General features: G+C 40.1%; 1 protein-coding gene and 1 non-coding gene across 2 annotated transcripts; one reads left to right on the forward strand and one right to left on the reverse strand.

Annotated features, from left to right (window-relative positions):
* Positions 1-96: 96 nt before the first annotated feature.
* On the reverse strand, positions 97-9685 carry UTS2 (urotensin 2). The gene is made up of 4 exons (XM_044667524.1): positions 9583-9685; positions 6511-6621; positions 3444-3487; positions 97-210 (listed from the first exon to the last, which is right to left on the reverse strand). The coding sequence occupies exons 1-4, from the start codon at positions 9683-9685 to the stop codon at positions 97-99; spliced, it is 372 nt and encodes a 123-aa protein (XP_044523459.1).
* A 14326-nt stretch (positions 9686-24011) lies between these two features.
* On the forward strand, positions 24012-24085 carry TRNAK-CUU. The gene has a single exon. It is a non-coding gene; the product is annotated as a tRNA-Lys (tRNA).
* The last annotated feature ends 3443 nt before the right edge of the window (positions 24086-27528 follow it).

The raw sequence follows: 27528 nt of genomic DNA on the forward strand, positions 1-27528 counted from the left end.
GCCATTACTTTTAAACCAAACAACGTTATTTACATTTTCCAAGATGGTCATAAATAGAATAAATTCAGCAGTTGGGGAGAAAAGCTCAGTCTCATTTTACACACAATACTTCCAAAAGCATTCAGAAGGGGGCCCACGTTTCTTAGATTGTTTCCTGGTTCTGGCCAAAAGACTCAGGAGTGAGATTTTGGGGTCTTTTCCATAGAAAACCTGAAATAAAAAAATAAAAAAGAACAAGGTATATTAGTAGGCAACTAGGTAGTACAATGAATAGAGTGCCACAGTGCATGAAGCACTGGACCTGGAATCAGCAAAACTGATCTTCCTAAGTTCAAATCTGGCTTCAGACACTTCTTGGCTATGTGACATTTCCCCCTGTTGGCCTCAGTATCCTCATCTGTAAAATGAGCTGGTCCAATATTAGGCCTGTGAATTTGAGGAATGATTTATCAAAGAGATGTAAATCTCCTAAAACCAGGGACTAACACTAAATAGAACCATGAGAGACATGCCAACCGTGTTCATCATTATCTTCTACTCAAGATGACACAGAGAGAAGGAAGTCAAGAGAATGGTAACTCAAATGACGAAAGGGAAGGAGTGGCATCTGAGTCATCTTAGGCTTGGGATGAACAGAAATTAATTCTATTTAGGCCTCTGATCAATCAAATGATTCCAGAAGACCAATGAGGAAGCAGGTTACCCACCTCCAGGCACAGAGATAATGAACTCAGGGTGCAGAATGACCCATAACGTTGTTGGATATAGTCAATGGGGGAATTTCTTTTACTTGACTGTGAACAACTTTTTCTAGGGCTTTGTTTTTGCTTTTTTTTCAATTGAAAGTGAGATGGGAGAGAGAAAAATACTCGTTGGTTTTTTAATCCAAATTAAAAATGTTTTAATTTTTAAAAATTAAAAATGTTAATTTTATTTTTTTTAATTAACAAATTTTGAAAGTAAATGCCTTGATAAAGGGCATTTTGCCTGATATTAGCTATCTTCAGGATCTTCAAGTTTTAGAAAAGGGTACAACAAAAACACCATAGGATAGAACCCAGGGAAAATACAAAATGAAATTTGATACTGTACCTGCCCTGATGGATCACCAATAGCAGGGGATCGTAGCTTTGATTTTCCCTTCTTGTGAGTCCTCTATTATAAACTTTCTCATACAAGAAGACTGCAAGCTGTAGCGAGGAGGGCATTGACCCTGGGGTCAATTTCAGCTCTGCCACTTAGGAGCCATTCAGGTAAATCACTCCCCCTCCCCTGCCTCAGTTTCCTCATCTGTTAAATGAGGGAGGAGGGATGAGGAGAACTCCAAGGCATCTCCCAGTACAGGCGTTCTGTGTCCTACTGTATTAAACAAGATGCCATATATTTTTTATTTAACTTATCGATAGTCTTTCCAACTAGAATCTTAAAAGATGAAGGCAGAGCCAGCATAAGACATTGGCTAGTCCCTTTGAGCACAACACATTTAGAATAAAGAAAGGAAACATTTCAAATATTTTTTAAACAAGAAATGCTCCACGTACCATTCCAGAACATTCCTTTCTCTGAGTCGGTTGAGTATTTTGTGATACGCACAGTTGTTTGCTAACAGCAAAGATTCAAAGTTTCCAGGGGGCTCGGGGATGATTTCTTAAACCTTGTCTTGGGGAAATAAATGTCTTATCCTGGGCTTTGGTGTAGAAAACTGACATAAGAACGTACTGGGTGAAGCGAATCACGTAGTTGTCCGCCGTGATGCTCCCCTCACACATTTAGAGATGGAGCAATCGCTTCCACTGGGCTGCTGAGAAGACGACCTGACAAGGTCATACTGGCCCTCATAGCTAGCACTTCTATCGCGCTCCCTCCCTCTGTGTCAGTCAGGCAGCACGCCACGAGCTTTGGGATTATTATCTCATGTGATCCTTTCAGAGGAAGCTCTTTGTTGTCATTGTCTTGTCTCCCTCTCTGTAACCCCATTTGGGGGTTTTCTTGACCGACACCAAACCAGAGCAGTTTGGCATTTCCTTCTCTGGCTCATTTGACAGATGAGTAAACAGAGGCAAACAGAGGAAAAGTAACTTTTCCAAGGTCACATAGCTACTAAGAAAGTGTCTGATGGCATATTTGAACAAGGGTTCCCTAAGTTTTCTCTCACTATGTAAAATAGTTCTTTTTATTTGTCCTAAACTTATCTTCCTCGAGGGGTAGCCCCTCGTTTCAGTTCCATTCGATACCCTTCATGAGTCCAGAAACCTTAGTTACATCTCAGCCCCCCATTTTTTTTTCTAAATTTCCAAGAATTCTATTTTCTAAATAGACATTCATTTCTGATTCTCCCAAGACTCATCTTTTTCAGAAACGGCTCACTGAAATCTCACTCTCTCCACTTTTCCTCCTTCTGTTCTGCCTTGAGTTGAAGACAACATCGGCACAGCCTGCACATGTCTCTCCGTGGCTAGATTTAGCTTCCCACTGAGTCGCTGCTTTTAGAAGGAGCTTTCCCGAAGACTTTTGCCTCTTGGCTCACTCACATGCCTCAGAATTCAAGCCCCTAATGCTTCTCCCTCTCCAGTGTGGCTTCCCCATCCTCTCATATCATGGCGCCCGCATCCTCCTTGGTACTGGCTCCTGTTCAGTCCTGGCTCTCTTTTATGAACTCACTCTACTAGGGAGCTAGCTTCAAAAGGACAGATCTTGAGGTGGAGGGAAAAAAAGTTTTAAACAAAGTCCCCACTGCCCGTCATTGGTGGTATAAAGTTGTCTTTTTATTTTTTAACCCTTACTTCTGTCTTAGAATCAATACTGTGTATCGGTTCGAAGGCAGAAGAGAAGTAGGCAATGGGGGTTAGTTAAGTGACTTGCCCAGGATCACCGCTAGGAAGTGTCTGAGGCCAGATTTGAACCCAGGACCTCTGTATCTAGGCCTGGCTCTCAATCCACTGAGCCACCCAGCTGCCCCCTGGAAGCATGAATACTACAAAATAATGACCGTCTGGCGCGATTTCCTTTGGCTCCTTTGAAAACTTCTTTTTTTCTCCACTTCAAAATTTGTCATTTTGAAGCTAGATATCTTAATAGAGTGAATTCATAAAAGGTCCAGTTTTGTCCTTACATTTGCAATAGCTCTTCTCAGTGCCTGGAATGCTCTCCCTCCTCTCTGACTTCTGGCTTCCTTCCACCCTCCACTCAAATGCCCCTTCTGTAGAAGATGTTCCTGAGCCCCACTAACCCATTCCCTGGGACATGATATGCCGCCGCCGCCACCGCCATAGAGAGGTAGGATGCCCCTGGCTGCTTGCCATTTAAACCAGAGCTCTGAGAGCAGGGACCGGCTGTCCCTTGTCTTGGTTTGTCCCCCCAGCCCTTAGCACAGCGTTTGGCACATCACAGGGGCTCAAGAAACACTTGCTGTGTGCCTGGGAACTTCCCAAACAGCCACTTACCTTCTTCCCATGTTCCTTGGGGTCCACAACATCAGCCCTTAGATCTGTAACACAAAATATGGGAGATGAGTCCTCCAAGGATGCTGGATGCCTTATTCCTCTTTCCTACTAAACACTTGTCAAAGTAAAGAGAACAGCAAAACTCGAAGCACTGAAGAGGGACTCACTAAATGAATTGTTGTCTTGGGGGACATCTAGATGGTGCAATGGATAGTGCCCCAAACCCCCCCCCCGAGTCAAGAAGACTCCCCTTCCTGAGTTCAAATCCAACCTCAAGCACTTACTAGCTATGTGACCCTGGGCAAGTCACTTAACCTTGCATGTCTCAGTTTCCTCATCTGTCAAATGAGCTGGAGAAAGAAGTGGGAAATCTAGTTGTATGACCCTGGGCAAGTTGCTTAATCCTGTATAACTCAGTTTACTCATCTGTCAAATAAGCTGGGGGGGGGGAAGAGAAACTTAGCTGTGTGATCCTGGGCAAGTCACTTAACCCTGTGTGCCTCAGTTTCCTCATCTGTCAAATGAGCTGGAAAAAAAATTGAGAAACCAACTGTGTGACCCTGGGCAAGTTACTTAACCCTGTGTGTCTCAGTTTCTTTATCTGTCAAATGAGCTGGAGAAAGAAATGGGAAAAGTAACTGTGTGATCCTGGGCAAATCACTTAACCCTGTGTATCTCAGTTTCCTCATCTGTCCAATGTGCTGGGGGAAAAAAAGAAATCTAGCTATATGACCCTGGGCAAGTCACTTAACCCTGGTTGCCTTAGTTTCCTCATCTGTCAAATGATGAAATGATTTCTTTCAGAGAAAGAGATGGGATCTTTGCCAAGAAAATCCCAGAGAGGGTCACAAAGAGTCACAAGTGAATTGTTTTGGTCCTGAATCTTCATCCCTCACCCTACAGCAGAGAGCTGTTTACTTCAGTGGCTACTAATGCCTCGATTTTGTCCTTGGTTATTAGGTTCTAAGATAAGTGGCTTAGTGGGGAGCTTGCCCAAGTCGTGGTCAGGAAGCCCCACGGTCAAAGCATGCCTCCTAACATTCACTAGCTGTGTGACCCCTGAACGAGTCCCTCAACCTCTGCCTGACTCAATTTCTTCATCTGTAAAATGGGAACAGTAATGGTATCTACTTCACAGGGTTGTTGTCAGGATCAAATGAGATAATTATTTGCAAAATACTTTTCAAACCTTCAAGTACTAAAGACACACTATTACAGAGCACCCCCATAAGTGGCCTCAACATCTACTGCCTCAGTTTGTCCTCAAATGAAAATGGGCATAACAAAACAACAATAACAACAACAACAACAATAATAATAATAATAATAATAATAGTAACAACTAACCTATTTCCCAGGGTTAGTGTGAGGATAAAGTGAAATGTATATGAAATATTGGGCAAGGTTTAAAATTCTATAACAACGCTAGCTCTTTTTATTATTGTGATTATTATCTTCTTTAGTAAGCAGCAGCCCTGAACATCTCTGCTAAAAGGAATTTCATTGCATTTATTTTCCCATAAAACATTTCTTTTATTAAAACGCCCCCCCAGTTGCAAAGATCCTGTCCCCTAAAGATTCTGAGCATTTCTCCTTCTTGATTTAGCGTTTAGAGGAGAAAACTCAGAAAGGCATTCGAACTCCAAAGGGAAGGGGGCAGCTGGGTAGCTCAGTGGATTGAGAGCCAGGCTTGGAGATGGGAGGTCCTGGGTTCAAATCTGACCTCAGACACTTCCTACTTGTGTGACCCTGGGCAAGTCACTTGACCCCCATTGCCTAGCCCTTACCACTCTTCCACCAACGAGCCAATACATAGTGTTGACTCCAAGATGGAAGGTGAGGGTTTAAAAAAAAAAAGAACTCCAAAGGGAGAACTTAAAAGTCTGCATGGGAAGAAGGGATGGAAGATAACAATGAACTCTTAAGAAAGAAAAATCAAAATATTTAATTTTGGAAAAGAAAGAAAGAAGTCTCACTCAGGAGAATTGGGTGCGAGATGCTTTGGGGCCATAAACTCGACCAGCTCAGTTCTCATTTCTGAGCCTCGGCTCTTCCCTCTGTCATATAAAGGGATTAGAAACCTGACCTTCCAGCTAGAAGCTCCGACAACCCATATTTCTCTGAAATTGAATTTTTTTTCAGATTTGTAAACAATATAATGTTCTCCCTAACTAAGAGCATAATTAAAACATTATACACGAAATCTCTGGTTTCCAGCTATAATGTGTCTCTTTTATAAGCAAAGCTCAGCTTCCATTTGGCCACGCAAATTATTTTTAAAATCATAATTGTCAGGACAGCTGGTTGGCTCGTTGGGTAGAGAGCCAGGCCTGGAGATGCAAGGTCCTGGGTTCAAATCTGGTCTCAGATGCTTCCTAAACTGTATGACCCTGGCCAAGTCACTTAACCTGAAACGCCTAGTTCTTACCAATCTTCTACCTTAGAACCAATACTTAGTATTTATTTTAAGTATTTAGGATTTAATACTAGGTATTTATATGTATATATATATATCACATATGATATATATTTAATACTAAGTATTTTATTAATATAATAAATATAATATAATAAATATAATGTAATGTAATGTAATGTAATGTAATAATATAATATAATATGATATGATATGATATGATATGATATGATATGATATGATATGATATATAATACATAATGATAATATAAATAATAAATTTACGTATTTCTTTTAACCCAGAAAGTAAGGGTTTTTAAAATAAATTATAACCACCAAACTCCTTTATCTTTTATTAAAAAAGAAGTTTTAGAATGAATCAAAGAAGGAAGAGGTAAGGTAGGAAGAGGAAAGTGATGTGTGAAACAGAGCAGAATTTAGGGTCAGGTTCAGGGATTGAGCTGAATATTGAGAGCACTGAGAGCCATCAAGTCAGGCCAGAGGATTCTCGTGAACACACATTGGCTGCCTAAGCTTCCTTCTGAAATCATCTCCCCCCATCAGGCAGGTGGAACCACGGCCAGGGAGCATCATCAGCTGATTAGTACCAAATTATTATTATTGTTATTATTATTATTATTATTATTTTACCAAATTTCCTGGAATCCTTCTGTCTTTCTGCATCCAAAATCTCTGGCAGCGTCTGCAGGAGAGAAGCTCTGCCCAGGTCTTCCAGCGTCAGCCTTGAATCTTCATCATCTGCTTTAGAGAGAGAAGGCAAAGAGGGAGGGTGGTTATTAGCCTGCTTCTGTCTCCCTAAAATTGTCCTTAAACATGCAAGTTTTCAAATTGTGGGTGTGTTTTAACCATTTAACTATAAAATTTGTCATGAGATACAATTCGTCATTGGGCAGATAGGGGGTGCAGTAAATAAAGCACTGGAGTCAGAAAGACTCATCTTCCTGAGTTCAAATCTGGCCTCAGGCACTTACTAGCTGGGTGACCCTGGGCAAGTCACTTAACCTGATTTGCCTCAGTTTCTTCGTCTGTCAAATCAGCTGGAGAAGGAAATGGCAAATCACTCCAGTAACTTTGCCAAGGAATCCCAAATGGCATCATGAAAAGTCAAATATAACTGAAACAGCTGAATAATAAAAACCACTATGATCCCAGTCTGCCTCAGTTTCTTTTTCTGACAAATGAGCTTGAGAAAGAAATGGCCAACCACTCCAGCATCTTTGTCAAGAAAACCTCAAATGGGGTCACAGAGTCGGACACAACTGAACAACATCACATTTTATCTAAGAGTCTAGGATTACTTACAACCTTGTAAAAACGTCCATCATTTGTCTAAAATGAGATTTTTTATTCAGAGACTCTCTCTTGATTTACTCTTCTAGTCTTTGTTCCTCTTTTAACAGCCAAGATTTAATAAACTTAATGCTTATCTCATGCCACTAAAATTACTGCCAGGCATAAGACTGTAGAAGCTGATATATGTTGGGTGAACAATATGGCGGCCATGTGGTTGAGGGAAACTCAGTGGGAAATGGGCAGCTAAGTGGATAGAGTGCTGGGCTTGGAGTCTTGAAGACCTGAGTTTAAACCTGACCTCAGGCAAATTTACAAGAAGGGTGACCCTGGGAAAGTCACTTCAACCTATTTGCCTCAGTTTCCTCATCTGTAAAATGAGCTAGAGGAGGAAATGGCAAACCACTCCAGTATCTTTGCCAAGGAAACCCCAAACGGCGTCATGAAAAGTCAAATATAAGTGAAACAACTGAATAATAAAAACTACTATGATCCCGGTTTGCCTCAGTTTCCTCTTCTGGCAAATGAGCTAGAGAAAGAAATGGCCAACCACTGCAGTATCTTTGCCAAGAAAACTCCAAATGGGATCACGAAGAGTTGGATATAACTGAAACAACTGAACAACAACCAGTTGGAAACAAGGAACTGGTTTGAGAAAGGTTTTCCAGTTTTCTCCCTGATTTAAATTAAAGTGATCCCCTCACTCTTTCTGGCCTTCAATTTCTTCTTCTGTAAGAATAGTGGGTTAAATCTTTGAGCTCCCTTACATGCTTAGCATGCAAGGATTTGGGATCAGAATTTAACTCCATAAAGAAATGTGAGTCCATTAAAAAAAATATCGCCAGAGAGACATTTTCCATTTCGGCTGGTTAATTTTTAGCTCAGAGTAAAATGAAGGTATCATAGTAGACCTCCGGATGACTAGTAATGCATTCTGATCACTACTGCAGTGTTTATTTCTAATTACTACTACTGAGTTTATATAGAGCTTCACAAACAGCTCATTTAGCCTTACACTGAGATAGGGGCTATCGTCACTCCCATTTTACAGATGAAGAAACTAGGGCTGAGAAAGTTAAAGGGACTTGCCAGGGCAATGGATGGATTTGAAGTCAGCAAGTCTGGGTTCAAGTTCCAGCTTGATGATTTTAGGAACGTGACTAGTCTCACCCATAGTACTGTGTGACAGTGAGTAAGTCATTGCCCTTCTCTTGTGTAAAATAAAAAACACTTGGACCAAGCCAAGGGTTCGTAACCAGGGATCTGTGAACTTTAAAAGTATATATTAATAATTGGATATTAAATTAATCAATATTAAATGGATAATTTAACTAAAATTTAAAATATTAAATGAATATTAAATAAAAAGAAATTAAATTTAAATAATTAAAATGTAAGTAAATTTAATTTGCTTCATGAATGAAATTAATAGTTTAATTATATGTAGTATGTCAATATACCATTTTCTCTGTAATCCTACATATTTTATTTTATGCATTTGAAAAATTCTGTGATTCTAGGTGTATGCATGCCCACTGAGCTTAAATGGCTTGTGCCTCAGTTTCCCTACCTGTTAAGTGAGGGTGATAACAGCACCTACCTCGCAGGGTTGTGAGAATTGCATGCGATGCCATTTGTAACGCCCCTGGCACTTAGTAGGTGCTATATGCCCGTTAGTAATTAATAGTGCTGTCCCCTGTATGTATGGTCTTCCTCCTGATCCCTGGTTCATAGAATCCATCTCTTCCTTCCAAGCTGCAATTCTGGCATAAAGCCTTAGAACATCCCTTCAGCTACCGGAACCCTCTTCTTGTATTTGTATTTAATTACTTTGTGTTTGTTCTCTTTGGGTTTATTCTTTGTATATTTGCATATTCCTGGTCACCTCCCCCTCCAGGCTCTTTGGACCTCAGTTTCCTTTTCTGTAATAGGAAGGGATTACAACAGGTGATCTCTAAAGTCTCTCGATGCTCCATGATTTCTAGGGATATTTGGCATGGAGCGTGGAGGCACCTTGGACAGAGGAATCATTTCATTCTTTGATTCTCCAGAACGACACCCACAGACAACCCCAAACATAGTAAGCAAGGAACACACAATTGATTCATTCCTTCCTTCATTCATTTCTATTCCTATTTTTCCAAGGCAAAAGAGCTTAAATTCTGAAGATGGGATGAAATGCCCATTATCTTTAAGGCCACGGAGAAATGGCACTCCGTTATTAATTCAGAAAGAGTCCTTTAAAGAACCTAGAATTTTTTATTTTTTATTTTTTTGTAGCTGGAGCTTCGGCTGGAAGAAATCACAATTTAATAATAAGAATTTAATGACAAGAATTTCTCCACGTACCTCTTTCTGTAGCTCTAACAACCTAAGAACTACCATAGCAAAGGAAATAAAGACGTCTCTTACCTGAGAGCCGATGGACCATTTCACCGGAATCGATGACGGGGAGAGACAAGAGGGGGCTTAAGAAGCCGACAAAAAATAAACAGGAGAATATTAGCTTGTACATGCCGACTGCAAGCGGAGGACTCGTCCTCCTTGGCTGCTGTAGGAGAGGAATCTGAACTCGAATTTTCTTTCCCTCCCGACATCCCCCTTTTATATTTGGTCCCATAACCTCGTCAATGTCATCCCGCCTCCCCCCCAGCCCCCAAAAATGGCATTATTGGCCACGATGCCCAAATAGCCACTTTGCATTGATGTCATTCTCCAAGACAGCAGAACAGACTGATAATAAATTTGCCATCGGATTGCCTAGTGGACAGAGTGGATAGTATATCAAAGGAGAATAACGGGGAAATTTATAAATCTGGCATGGAAAAAAGTAACTTCCGGAGATCATTCAGGACCCAAAGGACAGGTCAGATGGCTGGTTGGTCGAAGTGACTGTGGCAGTGAGTCGGCTGATGAATGAATCCCCCGGAGATTGACGCACATCATGGCAGCCATTGGGGTTGGGTTTTTCCTTTCACAAGATGAACCGATGAGTTTTCAAGCCCTGTATCTGGGGGCTCGGTGGTAGGAAAATTATGATGTAGATATATAATTTAGTGGTGTAGATATAACACTGATCATGGAGTCTGAATAGAATATATAGAATATAATCTGGGGACAAAACCCGAGACCAGTTAGGGCAAACGGTAGCGTCAAGTGGGTGACAAACTTTCTTGGCATCAGGGAACTCATTTGTTTCTCTCCTGCTCAGATCCTGAATTCCCACTGAAAATGATGACCAATCACCATCTTCCTGTCATTAGGAAAAATAGGAAGATGGTGATTGGTCATCATTTTCAACAATAATAATGATAATATAACAATAATATAATCAGCATATATTAAGTGCTTACGGTGTGCCAAACACTGCATTAAGAGCTTGAGACACAAAGAAACCTAAACGTATATAGTCCCTGCCCTCCAGAGCTCACTTTTGAAAGGAGATAATCCCAGAAGGAAGGCATTTGGCATGAGGGCGATCAGAAAATGCCCCTTGTAGAGTGGCATTTGAGATCACTGTAAATATCTTGCATGGGCAGCTAGGTGGCTCAAGATAAGGCATGGCACCCTGCTTGCCTCAGTTTCCTCATCTGTAAAATCCTCTGGAGAAGGAAATGGCAAACTACTCTAGTATCTTTGCCAAGAAAACTCCAAATGGGGTCACAAATGAGTCAGACATGACTAAAACGAATCAACAACAACCTCCTGACTTCACATTGACCCACCTAACTCTCCTAGCTGCCAGAGATGCCCAGCAAAGGGATGCCCCAGATGATAAAGAACAACTTGGCATTTATTCTTATTATTAATATTATTGATGATGATAATATTGTTATTATTAATGCTGATAAATTAATATTTATGTCATACTTAAAGGGTTTGTAGAGCACTTTCCATATGTTAGCGCATGTGATCATTACAATATTCTTGTGAGGTAGGTGCGATTATTATTCCCATTTCACAGATAGGAAAATTGAGACCCAGAGAGATTAAATAATTTGATCAGGGTCACATAGGCAGAATTCAAGCTTGGGTCTTCTTGATTCCAACTCCTATATTTTATCCACTGGATTGCCTTGCTGACAACCTTCTCCCTCCTATAAGCAGGAACCATTTTTCTTCAGGTCAAAATATATAGTGTCTGTTTTAAGAGGAGCTGCCTGACTTTTATTGGGTTTGATTGATAAGAGGACCGATTTTTTTTAAGTGATCTGACTCATGTAGCTGAATTCATATAGCCTTAGTGATCAGAATGAGTCTTTTGTCCTGTCCAAAGGACAAGAGTCTTCTCCTCTGAGCAAGAATGGCTTTTTCCTAATCCAAAGTGATTAGATCAAAAGCTGGATACAGGAGGCAGTTAGGCAGTTCAATGGAATGAGAGCCAAGACTAGAGAGGGGAAAATCCTGGGTTCAAATCTGACCTCAGACACTTCCTCCGTTGTGTGACCCTGGGCAAGTCACGTAACTCCCATTGCCTAACCCTTACAGCTCTTCCACCTTGGAACCAATATACAGTATTGATTCTAAGATAAAAATTAAGGGTTAAAAAAAAAACCACAACAGATATAAGTACTATGTTCGCACATATTACTTAAACTCAGGAAGCCCTGAGTTCAAATTCCATCATAGACATTTATTAGCTATGGGACCCTAGGCAAATCACCTAGCTTTTCTCAGCCTCAGTTTTCTTTAAAACCTATAAAAAGGGAGTCATAAGAGCACCTATCTCCCAGAGGTTTTGTGAGGATCAAATACAATTTTTATATAGAGATAGATATAAATACATGTTTATTTATATATGTGTGTATAAAAAATATAGGTGCATATATTATATATACCATATAACATATTTGTATATATAATTGTATATATAATGTATATAATATATAATTATTATATTTAGTGTATATATTCTATAATGCATATATAATATACTTAAATATATTATATATAATATATATAACATAAATAATAAGAATAGTAAGAAAACATTGTGCTTTGCAAGTCTTGAAAGCCTTCACAAATGCTTATTATTATGAATATCATTATTATCCTTAAGTCACTTAGCCCCACTTCCTCTAAGTCATACATTTCTCTTTCTCTTTGGACCATCGAGAAAAGAAAAGAAGTTGTAGAACACGTGAATACTTAATAAAACCGTTTCCCGCCCCCCCCACCTGCCCATTGCCCTTTGGAAAGGGCAGTCTTTCCCCCCCTCCCCTCCCCACAGCTCTGGCTTTCTATCTGAGTGACTCATGGATCTTCTCCTCTGAAGAAGCAGCACAGCCAGCTTTACTACATGCCCTAATTAAATTGGTCCTGGAGGCTTAGCCCATAGAATAGTCTCTTCTCCTTTCACCAGCTATCAAAGACAATGTCACCTTTTCCCAGAAATGTAAATGAAATCTGCATTGCATCTTGGGAATCTTGTGCCCTTGGTCTGTTTTCTCATTAAGCGAGAGGAGCATGTGGGCTGATGAACATGGGCTTGGGGACCACTTTCTCGGTTGATGTCCCCCTGGACCAATGTTGAAGCCATCTTCACCCATGACGTTCCCTTTTCTTTCTCCGTCCCTTGGCACGGGCTACCTCCCGTGCTTAGAGTTTACATCTTCCCCACGTGCCATCTTCTTCTTTTTTTTTTATAATTGGACATTTATTAATATTTATATTTTAGAAAAGTTAACATGGTTACATGATTTATGTTCTTACTTTCCCCTTCGCCCCCCGCTCTCCCCCCACCCATAGCCGATGCGCATTTCCACTGGTTTTAACATGTGTCATTGATCAAGACCTATTTCCAAATTGTTGATAGTTGCATTGGTGTGGTACTTTCGATCCCCACGTGCCATCTTCTACTGGAATCTTTTGTCACTTCCCCCATCTTCAGGGACTTTCCCCCCTAAAATTATGATGCATTTATTTTGTGTCTATTTAGCCTCATAATAATAGCTAGTATTTGCATAGTGCTTACTGTGTGCCGGGCACTGTGCTAAGTGATTTACAAATATTATCCTATTTAATTCCCATAACCACCTTGGGAGATAGATGCTATTATTATTCCCATTTTATAAGAGAATAAACTGAGGTGGACAGAGGTGAAGTGACTTGCCCAGGGTCACACAGCTAGGAAATGTCTGAGGCTGGATTTGAGTTGAATTCTTCCTGAGTCCAGGTACAGCGCTTTGTGCACTATGAAGTCACCTAGCTGTCTAACAGATAGAAACTAGCCTTGGAGGCAGTAAGATATGAGTTCAAGTACTGCCTCTGATACATACTAGCGAAGTGACCCTGGACTAGTCATTAAACCTCTAAGTGCCCAAGGAAACTCTACAATATTAAATGGCAGAGAAAGTGCCAGCATGAATTTATTTTATTTTATTTTTAAAAATTTTCCCATGGTTCCATGATTCATGTTGTCTCCCTCCTCACTCCTGGAGTTGGTAAGCAATTTCACATTTTCAAATTCTATTTCACATATTATTCACATATCAAATTTCACAATTTGAAATCCTACTTCCATATTATTCATTTTTTTTTATTTTATTTTTTAATTTGCCAGCATGAATTGGCAGGGAGAGTTTCCTCATCTGGAAATTATCTATGGTAATGAAATCATAGATCTAGATTCTCTTCCTATATTTTGCATGTGGTTAAGCAACTTGCCCAGAGTTACACAGCTAGAAAGTTTCTGGAGTAGGATTTGAACTCAGATCTTCCTGACTTCAGGTTCAATGCTCTAACTGCTCCATCTAAGTCTCCCAATTGTCCCATAGACAAGAACACAGATGCCCAGCAAAGGCATGCCCTAGATCAGTGATTCCCAAAGTGGGCACTACTGCCCCCTGGTGGGGGCTGCAGCTATCCAGGGAAGCAGTGATGGCCACAGGTGCATTTATCTTTCCTATTAATTGCTATTAAAATTTTTAAAAATTAATTTCCAGGGGGCAGCTGGGTAGCTCAGTGGAGTGAGATTCAGGCCTAGAGACAGGAGGTCCTAGGTTCAAACCCAGCCTCAGCCACTTTCCAGCTGTGTGACCCTGGGCAAGTCACTTGACCCCCATTGCCCACCCTTACCAATCTTCCACCTATGAGACAATACACCGAAGTACAAGGGTTAAAAAAAAATTAATTTCCAGGGGGCTAAGTAATATTTTTTTTCTGGAAAGGGGGCGGTAGGCCAAAAAAGTTTGGGAACCACTGCCCTAGATGATAAAGGACATTCATTCATTCATTCACTCATCCATTTATTGATTGATTTGTTTGTTTGCTTGTTTATTTATTTATTTGTTTATTTATTCATGTGTTTGTTCATTCATTAATTTATTGTTATTTATTATTTATTACCATTTATTATTTATTTGTTGTATTATTGTTGCTTATTATTTTATTTATTATAAGTATGAATATATTATGTTATAATAATAAATAATATTTAGTATTTATTATTATTATTGATGATGATGATAATAGCTCATGTTTATAGAGTGCTTTATAGGCATAGAGATATATACATTAGATGTGAGTGGGTGTAGTTAAGTCATTTCAGTTGTGTCTGTGGTGACATCTTTGTGATGCCATCTGGGATTTTCTGGCAGAGATGTTGGGCTGTTTTGCCGTTTCCTTCTTCAGTCCATTTTACAGAAGAGAAATTGAGGCAAACAAGGTGAAGTGACTTGATCAGGATCACACAGCTTGGAAGTATCTGAGACCAGGTTTAAACTCAGGAAGACTTGTCTTCCTGAGCTCTATCCATTGTTCCACCTAGTTGTCCTTCATAGAAGTATGTGTTATTTAGTCATTTTATTGAGGCACTTTCATCCCCCTGGAAAGAATGTAAACTCCTTGAAGACAAAGGCTGCTCCATTCTTTTGGTTTTCCATCACGAGTGTTCTATGCTCTAGTCCTAACCAATGCTTGCCTGTGCCTGGTGCTTCATAATTGCTCTTGGTTGATTGATAGCCAACCATTCCCTTTAGAGCAATGAAGAAGAAGGCGAATACGCAACTACTCTTCAAGTCTCTTTCTTCATGTGATGAGATGATACCCCGGGATAGTCAAAAGCTCTAGAGGTGCTTTCACTCCTTGCTTTGATTCTCAGTAGAGTCTTCTTCTCTCTGTCTCCATCTTTCTCGTATCTGTTTTATTCTAGGATGATGGCTTTGGGGAATCCCATTCCTACATCCTTGAAAATTGTCTTCTGTGGAGATTGGATAAATGTGGATCAACCGTGATGTCAATACAATATCCTTAAGGTTAGCTTGGCCAGGCATAGAGAAGGGGCTTAATCAATGCCTGTTGACCATCTAACTGACTCATCCAATGACGATGAATAGCCACAGTCATTTAGGCAGGTCAGGGCATTTTTGTTCAAGAAATTTTGTTCTAAGTCGGTGTGTTCATCATTGTCTTCAGTTTGAAGAAGTTTGTGCCATTTTTATTTTCTACGTGGTTCTTGGATCCACTTTCTACAGAGTGGAGTGTCTACTCCAAGCATGTGAAGATTTCCCAGTGGAATGGGTGGATGGAAATAATTTGTTTCAAAGGCCATGAAGGTGGTGGAAGCAGGCACTGAGGAGGGCTTAGAGCTTGGTCAGGCGGTAGAAAATACCAAGGTCATCCGCTGCATCCCAAGCCATCCTCAGTCACCCTCAATTTTGCCTTGCTGCTGGACTTCAATGACTGGAAGCAAGAGTGAGGCTGAGGATGTGAAACTCTGCCTCACTCAAATCCAATTCACACAAAAATTAAGATGTAACCCTTGATGTCATTGGTCCTCTTCAAAATGAAGGATAAGAACCAAGCCTGGAATCAGGTGGTCCTGGGTTCAATCTGGCCTCAGACACTTCACTTAACCCCAATTGCCTAGCCATTATCTCTCCTCTGCCTTAAAACTCCTACTTAATATAGATTTTAAGACCAAAAATAAAGGTTTAAAAAACAAAAACAAAAATAGAAAAGAAAGATAAGGGTTTAAAACAAACAAAAATAAAGGTTTAAAAAACAACAAAAATAAGGGTAAAAAACAAAAATAAAGAACAAAGCTAAGGATTTAAAACAAACAAAAATAAAAATAAAGCAAAAATAAAAAAAAACAAAGATAAAGGTTTAAAAAAACAACAAAGGGTTAAAAAACAAAAATAAAGAACAAAGCTAAGGGTTTAAAAAAACAAATAAAAATATAAAACAAAGATGAGGCTTTAAAAAAATGAAAACAAAAAAGAAGGATGAACAATAATTTTCTGCAGCCAAGACCAGCTGATTATCTGTGCCTGGTAATAGTCGTACCTATCTCAGGGTTCTCTTTAACTTGCTTTGTATATATTTGTTTGCATGTGGTCTCTCCCATTAGATTGTAAACTACTGGAAGGGAGGGACTATCTTTTGCCTATTTTAGTATCCCACAATGCCTGGCATGTCCTAGGCACTTAATAAATGTTTACTGATCGGTCGATTACTGACGGATGTCCCCAAAGCGCCCTACTCTTTTTGATCAGGGATTTTGCTGTCTTATTTACTGAGTGGCTCTCATGGCAGAGATTCCCTCTTGACTCAAAGAGACACAAGTCACTTTGGGGACTTCTCACTGACTTATTTATTTGTTCTGGTCCAGGGAGGACCTGAGAACTTCAGTACTGGGCTCATTCGCTTCTACCCAGGAAGCATCTGTGTTGTGGGTTAAAAATATTGGTGGGAGTTTGATAAAAGTCCGGAGATCATAGAAATTCTGCTTTTAATGAGTCAGAGTGAAATTAAGAAAACTCCTTATAACATCTGGAAAAAGTCAGCCCTACCTTCCATGGTTGTTGTTAGGATCAAGTGAGTCAATAATGATAAAATCCTGAGCACAGTGCCTTTACATAGTAAGTGCCATATAAATATTAATTATTATTATTTTATCTATATATATTTATTTATTTTCATGTATTTATATATACTTACATATAAGTATATATAAATACAAAAATATCTTATATTTTTTATTATTATCATTTATATTATTATATAACAAAATTGGTTAAATGGCACAATAAAAACACACCTAATTAATCAACCAATCTGTATAAAGTGCTTGCTATGTGCCACACACTGTGCTAAGCACTGAGAGTACAAGAAAAGGAAAAATAGAGCTTGCCCTTCAAGGAGCTTACAATCTAATAGAGGAGGCAACATGCAAACAAATATATCCAAAACAAGCTATATATGGTCAGTGAGGTGGTCTAGGGGATAGAGCACCAGGCTGGGAGTCAAGAAGACCTGAGTTCAAAACTGGCCTCAGATACTTCATAGTTGTGTAACCCTAAGCAAGTCACTTAACCCTGTTTACCTCAGTTTCCTCATCTGTAAAATGAACTGGAGAAAGAAATGGGTAAACCAATTCAAATGGGGTCATGAAGAATTGAACGTGATTGAAATGACTGAACAAAAAGCTACATATAAGATAAAATGGTTAGAATTGAGGAATTGGGAGAGTCCCTTCCCTCCTCCCAATAATGAAACCCCCATCCCTCGGCCCCTGTTAAAGACTGTACATTCCTTGTGACTCATAGTATTGCCCTGGATGAGACTCTAGCAAGGTCAGTGTTTGCTCTTCCCCTTTGCTTACCGCTATGACTCTGCCTTCCAGTGACTCATCGTGATCTAACTCTCCACCCACAGAAACATCCATGCAGCTTCTCCTTCTCCCCAGGAGCTGGTGACTCTTTTTGAACAGGGGGACCCTGGAGGGGTCTCTATCCACTGTGCCACCCAGCTGCCCTGGGAATAGACAGTTTCTGTACTTAGAGCTCCACTTACCAATGAAATCACAGGTCTGGTCATTATCCTTGTCTCTAAATTCAACCCACTAAATTCTCACCAGTCAAGATCTTTTTTGGTATCTGAGTCTGTGGTCCAGGATGTTCCCTACATCTCTCAGCTTTGTATGGTCTGCAAAATCGAGGAGCCGAATATCCTTATATTTACCCAAATCACTGATCAAAATGTTAAATAAAATAAAAATGTAAAATGTAAAACGATTCATTTACAAAGCATTGGAGTATCCCTGGGATGCTCTTCCAGAAACCTCTTGCCATGTTGACTGCTGAACTATGAATGATAAGCCTTAAGTCAGGTCATTCAACTAGCTCTGAACACAACTAATTGCATCATTGTCTAATCCACATTCCTCCATCCTCTCCACAAGAATTCCATAAAATATTTGATCAAATGTTTTATTGTACCTACCTACCCTCACTCTTCCAACTTTATTTTATTTCTTTATTAATAAAAACTCTTCTATCTTTTAAAACATTATTTAAAAATTTAATAACAAATTTCTACATGAGTTTTCCAAAGTTATAGGATCCAAATTGTCTCTCTCTTTTCTTCCCTCCCTTCTCTCAGAGCTGACGAGCAATTCAATCTGGATTATACATGTATTATTGCACAAAACATATTTTTATATTATTCATTTTTGTAAATGAATGATATTATAGAACCAAAACCCCAAAACATATACCCAAATAAGCAAGTGATAAATCACATGTTTTCATCTACATTCTTACTGTAACACTTCTTTCTCTGGAGGTGGATAGCATTCTTTTTCATAAGTCCCTCAGAATTGCCCTGAATCATCATGTTGCTGTTAGTAGCAAAGTCTATCACATTCGATCATCCTACAATGTTTCAGTTACTGTATACAATGTTCTTCTGGTTCTGCTCATTTCGCTCTGCATCAGTTCACATAGGTCTTTCCAGCTCTTTCTGAAACCATCCTGTTCATCATTCCTTACAACACAATAGTATTCCATCACCATCATGTACCACAATTTGTTCAGCCATTCCCCAACTGAGGGGCATCCCTTTAGTTTCCAGTTCTTTGCTACCACAAAAAGCTCAGCTATAAATATTTTTGTACAAACAGATCCTTTCCCATTTTGTTTATCTCTTTGGGATACAGACCTAATAATGGTATTTACTGGATTAAAAGGAATGTCTTGTTTTATAGCCCTTTGGACATAATTCCAAATTGCACTCCAGAATAGTTGGATCAGTTCACAAATTCAACAGTAATGCATTAGTGTCCCAATTTTGCCATATCTCCTCCAACATTTATTATTTTCCTTTACTGTCATTTTGGCCAATCTCATAGGTGTGAAGTGGTACCTCAGAGTTGTTTTAATTTTCATTTCTCTAATCAAGAGTGATTTAGGACATTTTTTCATATGATTATTGATAGCTTTGATTTCTTCATCTGAAAACTGCCTGTTCACATCCTTTGACCATTTATCAGTTGGAGAATGACTTGGATTCTTATAAATTTAATTTAGTTCTTTATATACTTGAGAATTAAGACCTTTATCAAAGAAGTTTTTTATAAAATTTTTTTCCAGTTTGTTGTTTCCCTTCTAATCTTGGTTGCATTGGTCTTGTTTGTATAAAAGCTTTTTAATTTAATATAATCGACATTTTACAACTTGTAATATTCTCTGTCTCATTTGGTCATAAGTTCTTCCCTTCTCCAAAGATACAACATGTAAACTATTCTATGTTCCTCTAACTAACTTATAACATCGCTCTTTATTTTGACCTTATTTTGGTATAGGGTGTGAGATTATGATTTAAACCTAATTTTTGCCATACTGTTTTCCAATTTTCCCAGCAGTTTTTGTCAAATAGTGAGTTCTTATCCCAAAAGCTAGGAGCTTTGGGTTTATCAAACACTAGATTGCTGAGGTCATTTACCCTTAGTCTATTCCATTGATCAACCCTTCTCTTTCTTAGCCAGTCCCAGATTATTTTGATGTTTAATTGTTACAGATGATCACTGCTTTGTAGTACAGTTTAATATCTGGTACTGCTAGGCTACCATCCTTCACATTTTTTTTCATTAGTTCCCTTGAGATTCTTGACCTTTTGTTCTTCCAGATGAATTTTGTTAATATTTTTTCTAGTTCTATAATACCTTCCATCTTAGAATCAATACTGTGTGTTGGTTCCAAGGCAGAAGAGCAGTAAGGGCTAGGCAATGGGGATTAAGTGACTTACCCAGGGTCACACAGCTAGGTAATGTCTGAGGCCAGATTTGAACCTAGGATCTCTTATCTGTAGGCCTGGCTCTCAATCTACTGAGCCACCTAGTTACCAATGGAAGAGCAGGATAGGCTCTCAGGCAGGCAGCTGACTACTTCTTTCCTTAGAGTTATAGGACTAACCTTGATGAATTGGGGTGGTGCTATCACTCAACGTCTCCCATCTATTGTGCTCCCCAATATCAATCAACCAGTTGATATCAATTAGCTTTCACAAAAGGGAAGTTGCTGAAACTCTATAACAGAAATAGGTATTGTAATGCTATGAATAAAAATTAATCTTGGAGACTTCATACTAGATACGAAAATATTCGTTAGTAAAAAGAAAGAGAGAAATAAGATTTCCAGGCTTTTAAAGTTAAAGTAAATCCCCAGCTGAGTTAATTCTGCTCCATCAGGTCTCTGATTCTCCAGGGATCCTGGTCCATTTCACAAATGGGAGGCCAGGGAGCCCAGCCACCCACATGGTTGGGCCAGACAGATTAAGGCCAGGTAAGGAGCAGGCTTGACCTCAGGAAGGAACTGGAGCCCAAGAGACAGACTCCCAACCTGACATGGTTCCATCATGCTGCTTGCCAGAGATAGCTTACACATAGATAAGCACCACCAGGATGGCTGAGAGAGGACTTCTTCCATAAGCCCAAATGAAGGGCAGAGAGAGAGCCCATGAGTTTCTTGTGTTGGCTTTTTAAGTTCAGTCTAAATCAGTGGTCCCCAAACTTTTTTGGCCTACTGCCCCCTTTCCAGAAAAAAATATTACTTAGCCCCCTGGAAATTAATTTTTTTAAATCTTAATAGCAATTAATAGGAAAGATAAATGCACCTGTGGCCATCACCACTTTCCTAGATCACTGCAGCACCCACCAGGGGGCAGTGGCACCCACTTTGGGAATCACTGGTCTAAAACCTCCGGCAGGATCCTTCAACTGGTCCAAGGTTTCACCTCAGTCCCCAAATGACACATCTCCTCACTTCAAATGGTCAAGAATCTGGTCTTCCATGCTGGCAGATTAAGGCTCTTGACTCTGTGACTCCTATGGTTACTTATTGTGGTGAGTCTTCTGGGATTGGACCAATTCGGAGGTTCCCCAGATATTTAATTCACACAGTAAGATAATCCTAGCAAAACCCAAAGTTCACCTTCTCCTTGCGTCCATTCATGTTGTCCTTGGAAAGAATGGGAACTTACTTTTAAAAATGAGCTAGATGTGGAAGTGGATAAAATGCCAGGTCTGGAGTCAGGAAGGCTTAAAACATCCTGAGTTCAGATCTGGTCTCAGATACTTCAGACAGTCAGACACTGGTGTAAGGTGTGTTCAGAGAGGACCAGCACCTCTGGTGGGAGGATCAGTGTTCTGTGCACTGTGGCATCTCTGATGGGAGGGCGTGCCACTGTAAGATTAAAATGAAAATCCATTAACTCCTAGTATTATATTTTATAAGATTTATTAATAATCACTGAAGTAGAGGAAATAAAAAAGACAAAAGTAAAGCCTGAGTGGAGAAGTTTTCCCAACCACGATAGTGGAAGGGGAGAGAAAGAGAGAGAGAGAGAGAGAGAGAGAGAGAGAGAGAGAGAGAGAGAGAGAGAGAGAGAGAGAGGTTACAGAAACTTTATCTCCAAAACATAAGGGCATAAAGTGAAGATGTAAATAGAATTCTGGGAAATGGAGTCCTGGGGTACAAAATTCTAATTACATATCATGACCTTTTCAGGGCTGCTCATTCACCTTTGGTGTCCCTCTGTCACCCAACTATCATCTGTGGCTCCAAGAAGCTGGAGCACATGCAGCAGTCACACCCCAAGAAAACCATCTCAGCAGATGGGCTAAATCAGATTGACAGTAATCAACAAGTCTCCAACCTGTTGTGACTTAAGGGAACATCTATTCCAAGCATAGGAAGACTTCTTCTGCCAGAATGGGTGGATGAGAATAATTTGTTCCAACCACAAAGGTGGCTGAAACAGGAGTGTGTAGAGCTTGATGAGACATCAAAGATACCAAAGTCATCCATTACATCCAAAGCTGTTGGCGAATGGCTTAACTTTTGTCTTGCCACTGGACTTCCATGTCTCTGGAAGAAACAGTGAGGCTGATGACTTTGTACAACTCTGCCTCACTTAAATCAAATTCATGGACAAGTCAAGACATCAACCTATGAAGTCATAGGTCCTCTTAAAAAAAAGACAAAACATAGCTGTGTGACCCTAGGCAAGAAACTTCACTCTGTTTGCCTCATTTTCCTCATCTGTAAAATGAACTAGAGAAGGAAATGGCAAACCTCTCCTGTGTCTTTGCCAAGAAAACCCCAGATGGAGTCACAAAGAGTCAGATACAAGTGGTTTGCTGCCTCAGTTTCCTTGTCTATGAAATGACAACCACTCCAGCGTCTTTGCCAAGAAAACCCCAGATGCGGTCACAAATAGTCAAACATAACTGAAATGACTGAACAATAATAATGACAAAGGGGTATCTTGCTACTCTTGGCCCTGAGCATCCCTTTCTCTCTTTGAGGAATTCTCACTGTCAGCTAAGGGAAATGGTGTCAGAGATAGGGGACTTGCTACTTTGCATAGCTGATTTAGCTCATTCCAGGAATTAATATCTCAGTTTACAGGTCTACCCAGTTCTAATCCAAGTCAAGCAGGTTTCTTAGCTCCTGGGGTAGCCCCTTATCAGATTTCAAATGTTGCTACTACCTGCCTTAGGACTCTGATTATTAGTGGAACCTTATATGGTTTTGAATATTTGTTCTTCTAAGATCAGGAAAGAAAAACAAAACATCAGAAACAAAGGTGTCCTGTGCTGAAACACATGGCCAGCAGGTGGAAGAGAAGGCAGCCTGCCACTGTCTCAACCAACCTTTATGGAAGTCTTCACTCAAAAATCTTTAGAGAAGGGGGCAGCTGGATAGCTCAGTGGATTGAGAGCCAGGCCCAGAGATGGGAGGTCCTAGGTTCAAATCTAGCCTCAGCCACTTCCCAGCTATGTGACCCTGGACAAGTCACTTGACCCCCATTACCCGTTACCACTCTTCTGCCTTGGAGCCAATACACAGTATTGACTCCAAGTTGGAAGTTAAGGGTTAAAAAAAAATCACTAGAGAAGGGGCAGCTAGGTGGCCAGGTCTAGAGACAGGAAGGAGGTCCTGAATTCAAATGTGACCTTTAGACACTTCCTAGCTATATGACCCTGGGCAAGTCACAACTCCAATTTCCTAGCCCTTACTGCTCTTCTGCCCTTCAACCAATACTTATACTACTTAGAACTGATTCTTAGAATACTTGGAACTGACAAGGGTTTAAATAAGTCATCTGGGAAGAAAGAGAATCTTACCCTCATTCAGGCAAGAGAGAGAACTTTCTGTACCCACATTTGGTTCTGGCTCTGCCTCTGGGAGTTATCAGTCCTTCCATCTCTGAAGCCAATTAGAAAGGTTTTTCATCCTCACAATGTAACTCTGAGTCATCATAGTCAAAACCAGTTTCCAAAAGTTCTTTCACACTGAAAGTGTGTCAAGTAGTCAAGGAATATTACAAGGGTTCTGTGGAACCCATTCAAAAGGATGAATCTGAGCATGGCCCAAATATCCTCTCCTCATTGACCTCTCCTCGTCCCACTAAAATCTAGCTAGCTAGATTGTATCCTTAGCTTGCCTTCTCCCCCTTGCCTGCCCGCCTCCTTCCCAGGCTACTTACCTGTCAGCAAAGGAAATAAGATTAGTTGGGAGGGACTCACCAGCTCCCTTTCTAGATACTCAACAACTGTCATAGGGAGCTCAGTTGGTAGAGCATGAGACTCTTAATCTCAGGGTCGTGGGTTCGAGCCCCATGTTGGGCGCCAAAATGTCATAGGGGAGCAAATGGGTGAACCCCTGGGTTCAGGAAGGAAACCATTCTCAAGAATGAGAGGACTACAAACTTAGCTTAAAAGTAAAAAAGAAAGATTTATTAGTAAGATAGGATTAATGGCCAGCAAGACAGCATGAGTGGAGCAGCCATGGGAGGCTCCCCCCCCCCAGTTCTCGCCCTTTTGTATCCTTTCCTGTAGTGTGTACGTGACTCCCTGCACTCAGGCACTCAGTTGGTGCAGGGTCCTAGACTGTCCTAGACTAGACCCTCAGGGCCTAGACTGTCCAACTCAAAGGAATTCCAAGGACAATGGTCCTTGCCTTGGGGGTCTCAAGGACAGGAAGGGGGAAGGGAATTCCCCTGCTCACAGCCTGCCAGAGTCAAGGGGTACAGGATCCCTGCCATCTCTGCACAATGCCCATGTCACAACCACCTGGTTAATGATCAGTCTCTCCAGAAATAAAAGTTGATAAACCTATTCTCTTTCTTCCTTCCCTTCTTCCATTTTTTTGGGGAGGGTGGGGAGGGGTTGGAAAGTCAAGATTTGCCCTAAGTCGGGGGCAGCTGGATGGCTCAGTGGATTGAGAGCAAGGCCTAGAGACAGGAGGTCCTAGGTTCAAATCTGGCCTCAGACACTTCCTAGGTGTGTGACCCTGGGCAAGTCACTTAACCCCCATTGCCTAGCCCTGTAACAAATAAAAAATTAATATAGAATGGTATACACACACACACACACACACACACACACACACACACACACACACACACACACAAAGATATTAGGGTTTAAAAAAATTAAAAAAAAAAAAAAAAGATTTGCCCTAAGTCTACTATCTGCACAGGGAGACAAAGTTCTGGGAATCGGAGCCAGAATAGCTCTGGGCTGTTTATTAGTTCTCTTCTTTCCAACAGTTTCCAGTGCTCCACCCTGCAAACAAAGGGCTACTTCAAGTTCTCTGGGACCAACCCTCTGCTTTTCCTACCCCACCTTAGTCTCCATTTTCCTTGTCGGTTAGAATAAATGACTCCCTCCTCCACTCCTTTCTTTCTGAAGTTCCCAGGCAGGATAATCCCACACTATCTCAGCTTTGGACTCTTAGAGCTCTGAGGATTCCTCTGCTTAGATATTGAAGAACTGCAGTTATTTGGATGCTGTGTCCCCTATGTACTTCCATATTCTGGAGCAGGAGCTGACTTTTGGTTTAGTTTATATCCATGGCACATAATACATATTGTTGTTTAGTCATTTTTCAGTTGTGTCTGACTCTTCCTGACTCCATCTGGGGTTTTCTTGGCAAAGATGCTGGAGTGGTTGACCATTTCCTTCTCCAGCTCCTTTGACAGATGAGGAAACTGAGGCTAACAGGGTGAAGTGACTTCCTCTTCTTTAGCTCCTTTGACAGATGAGGAAACTGAGGCTAACAGGGTGAAGTGACTTCCCCTTCCCTGGCTCCTTTGACAGATGAGGAAACTGAAGCTAACAGGGTGAAGTGACTTGCTCAGGGTCAAAATATAGCACATAGTAAGAGTATAATACTATAATACAAAGATTGTTGCCAGATTCCTGCTTTTCCTTCCATTATCAATTTTGCTCCAGGGCAGCTGGGTTGGGTCAACCAGTCTGGGGTTGCTCCAACTAAGAGAGGAGCATGTTTGGGGGTGATGAGAGGGTAGAGTTAGCCGAGCCTCCTGTTTTAGTGAGTGACAGTGACAAAGAGACCAGAGGGAATTAATTCTCTGCTAAAAAAGGTTCTCAGTTTGATTATGAATAATATTGTGTAACTAGGCTAGTTCAAATCTCACTTTAATCACTTACTACCTATGTGACCCTGGGCAAGTCATATTGCCACTGAATGCCTTATTTTCCTCACCTGTAAAATGGAGATCCTAATGGTGCTAAAGTTGCTATTAGGTGGTCAGCTGTCTTGCTTGGGCACTGAGAGTAAGTTGGCAAAAAGTGTCAAGCCCTAATGCCCCAAGGACAAAGTCCTCATCCTCTTAACTCTTCCAGAAGCAAATGTCCTTCCTTGGCCATCATTTCTCTAGCTATGTTGTTTCCCCTTATTAAAATGTAAGCTCACTGAGGGCAGGGACTGTTTTGCTTTTTGAGTTTGTATGCACAATACTCAGTACATTGTCTGGCACCTTGTAAGCATTTAGTAAATGCTTTTTCATTCATTAATTAATTTATAGACACTGCCATACAGTAAAGACCTGCCATATAGGCTCTGTTTCTCATAGAAGTGCAAGTTTATTGTACACAAAAGAATCCTGTAGATTGGTAGACATTTTACTAAGGGAGGTTGAGCGTTACCTCAGCTTCTCCCTATTACTTCCTTGTTGAGAGATAGGAGTAATCCTCAGGGGATAAGATATAGCTGGAGAAGGTGGGCTGATCTATTGGGCTTCAACAGAGAAAAAGAAAGCAAGAGTTGCAATCTTGATAAATGATAAAGCCAAAGTAAAAATAGATCTGATCAAAAGAGATAGGGAAGGTAATTACATCCTGATAAAAGGCAGTATAGGCAATGAGGAAATATCAGTACTTAACATGTATGCACCAAATGGCATAGCATCCAAATTTCTAAAGGAGAAACTGGCTGAGCTCAAGAAGGAAATAGATAGTAAAACAATACTAGTAGGAGACCTGCACCTTCCCCTATCAGATCTAGATAAATCAAACCAAAAAATAAATAAGAGGTAAGAGAGGTGAATGAAATCCTAGAAAAATTAGAGTTAATAGATATGTGGAGAAAAATAGAGACAAAAAGGTATACACTTTCTTTTCAGCAGCACATGGTACATTCTCAAAGACTGACCATGCCGTAGGACATAGAAATATGGCAAACAAATGCAAAAGAGCAGAAATAATAAATGCAACCTTTTCAGATCATGATGGAATAAAAATAATAATTAGTAAGAGCATATGGAAAGGCAAATCAAAAACAAATTGGAAATTGAATAATATGATTCTCCAAAATCAGTTAATTAAAGAACAAATCATAGAAACAATAATTTCATTGAAGAGAATGAAAATGATGAGACATCCTACCAAAACCTGTAGGATACAGTCAAAGCAGTACTTAGGAAGAAAATTATATCCTTGAGTGCATATATTAACAGATTAGGGAGGGCAGAGGTCAATGAATTGGGCATGCAAATCAAAAAATTAGAAAGTCAACAAATTAAAAAGCCCCAGATGAAAACTAAATTAGAGATTATAAAAATTAAAGGAGAAATTAATAAAATTGAAAGTAAAAGAACTATTGAATTAATAAATAAGACCAGAAGTTGGTACTTTAAAGAAAACAAATAAAATCAGACAAAGTACTGGCCAATCTAATAAAAAAAAAAGGAAAAAGAAAACCAAATTAACAGTATCAAAGATGAAAACGGAGGCCTCACCTCTAATGAAGTGGAAATTAAGGCAAT

The sequence above is a fragment of the Gracilinanus agilis genome, chromosome 3, assembly GCF_016433145.1.
Source record: "Gracilinanus agilis isolate LMUSP501 chromosome 3, AgileGrace, whole genome shotgun sequence".
Lineage (NCBI taxonomy): Eukaryota > Metazoa > Chordata > Mammalia > Didelphimorphia > Didelphidae > Gracilinanus > Gracilinanus agilis.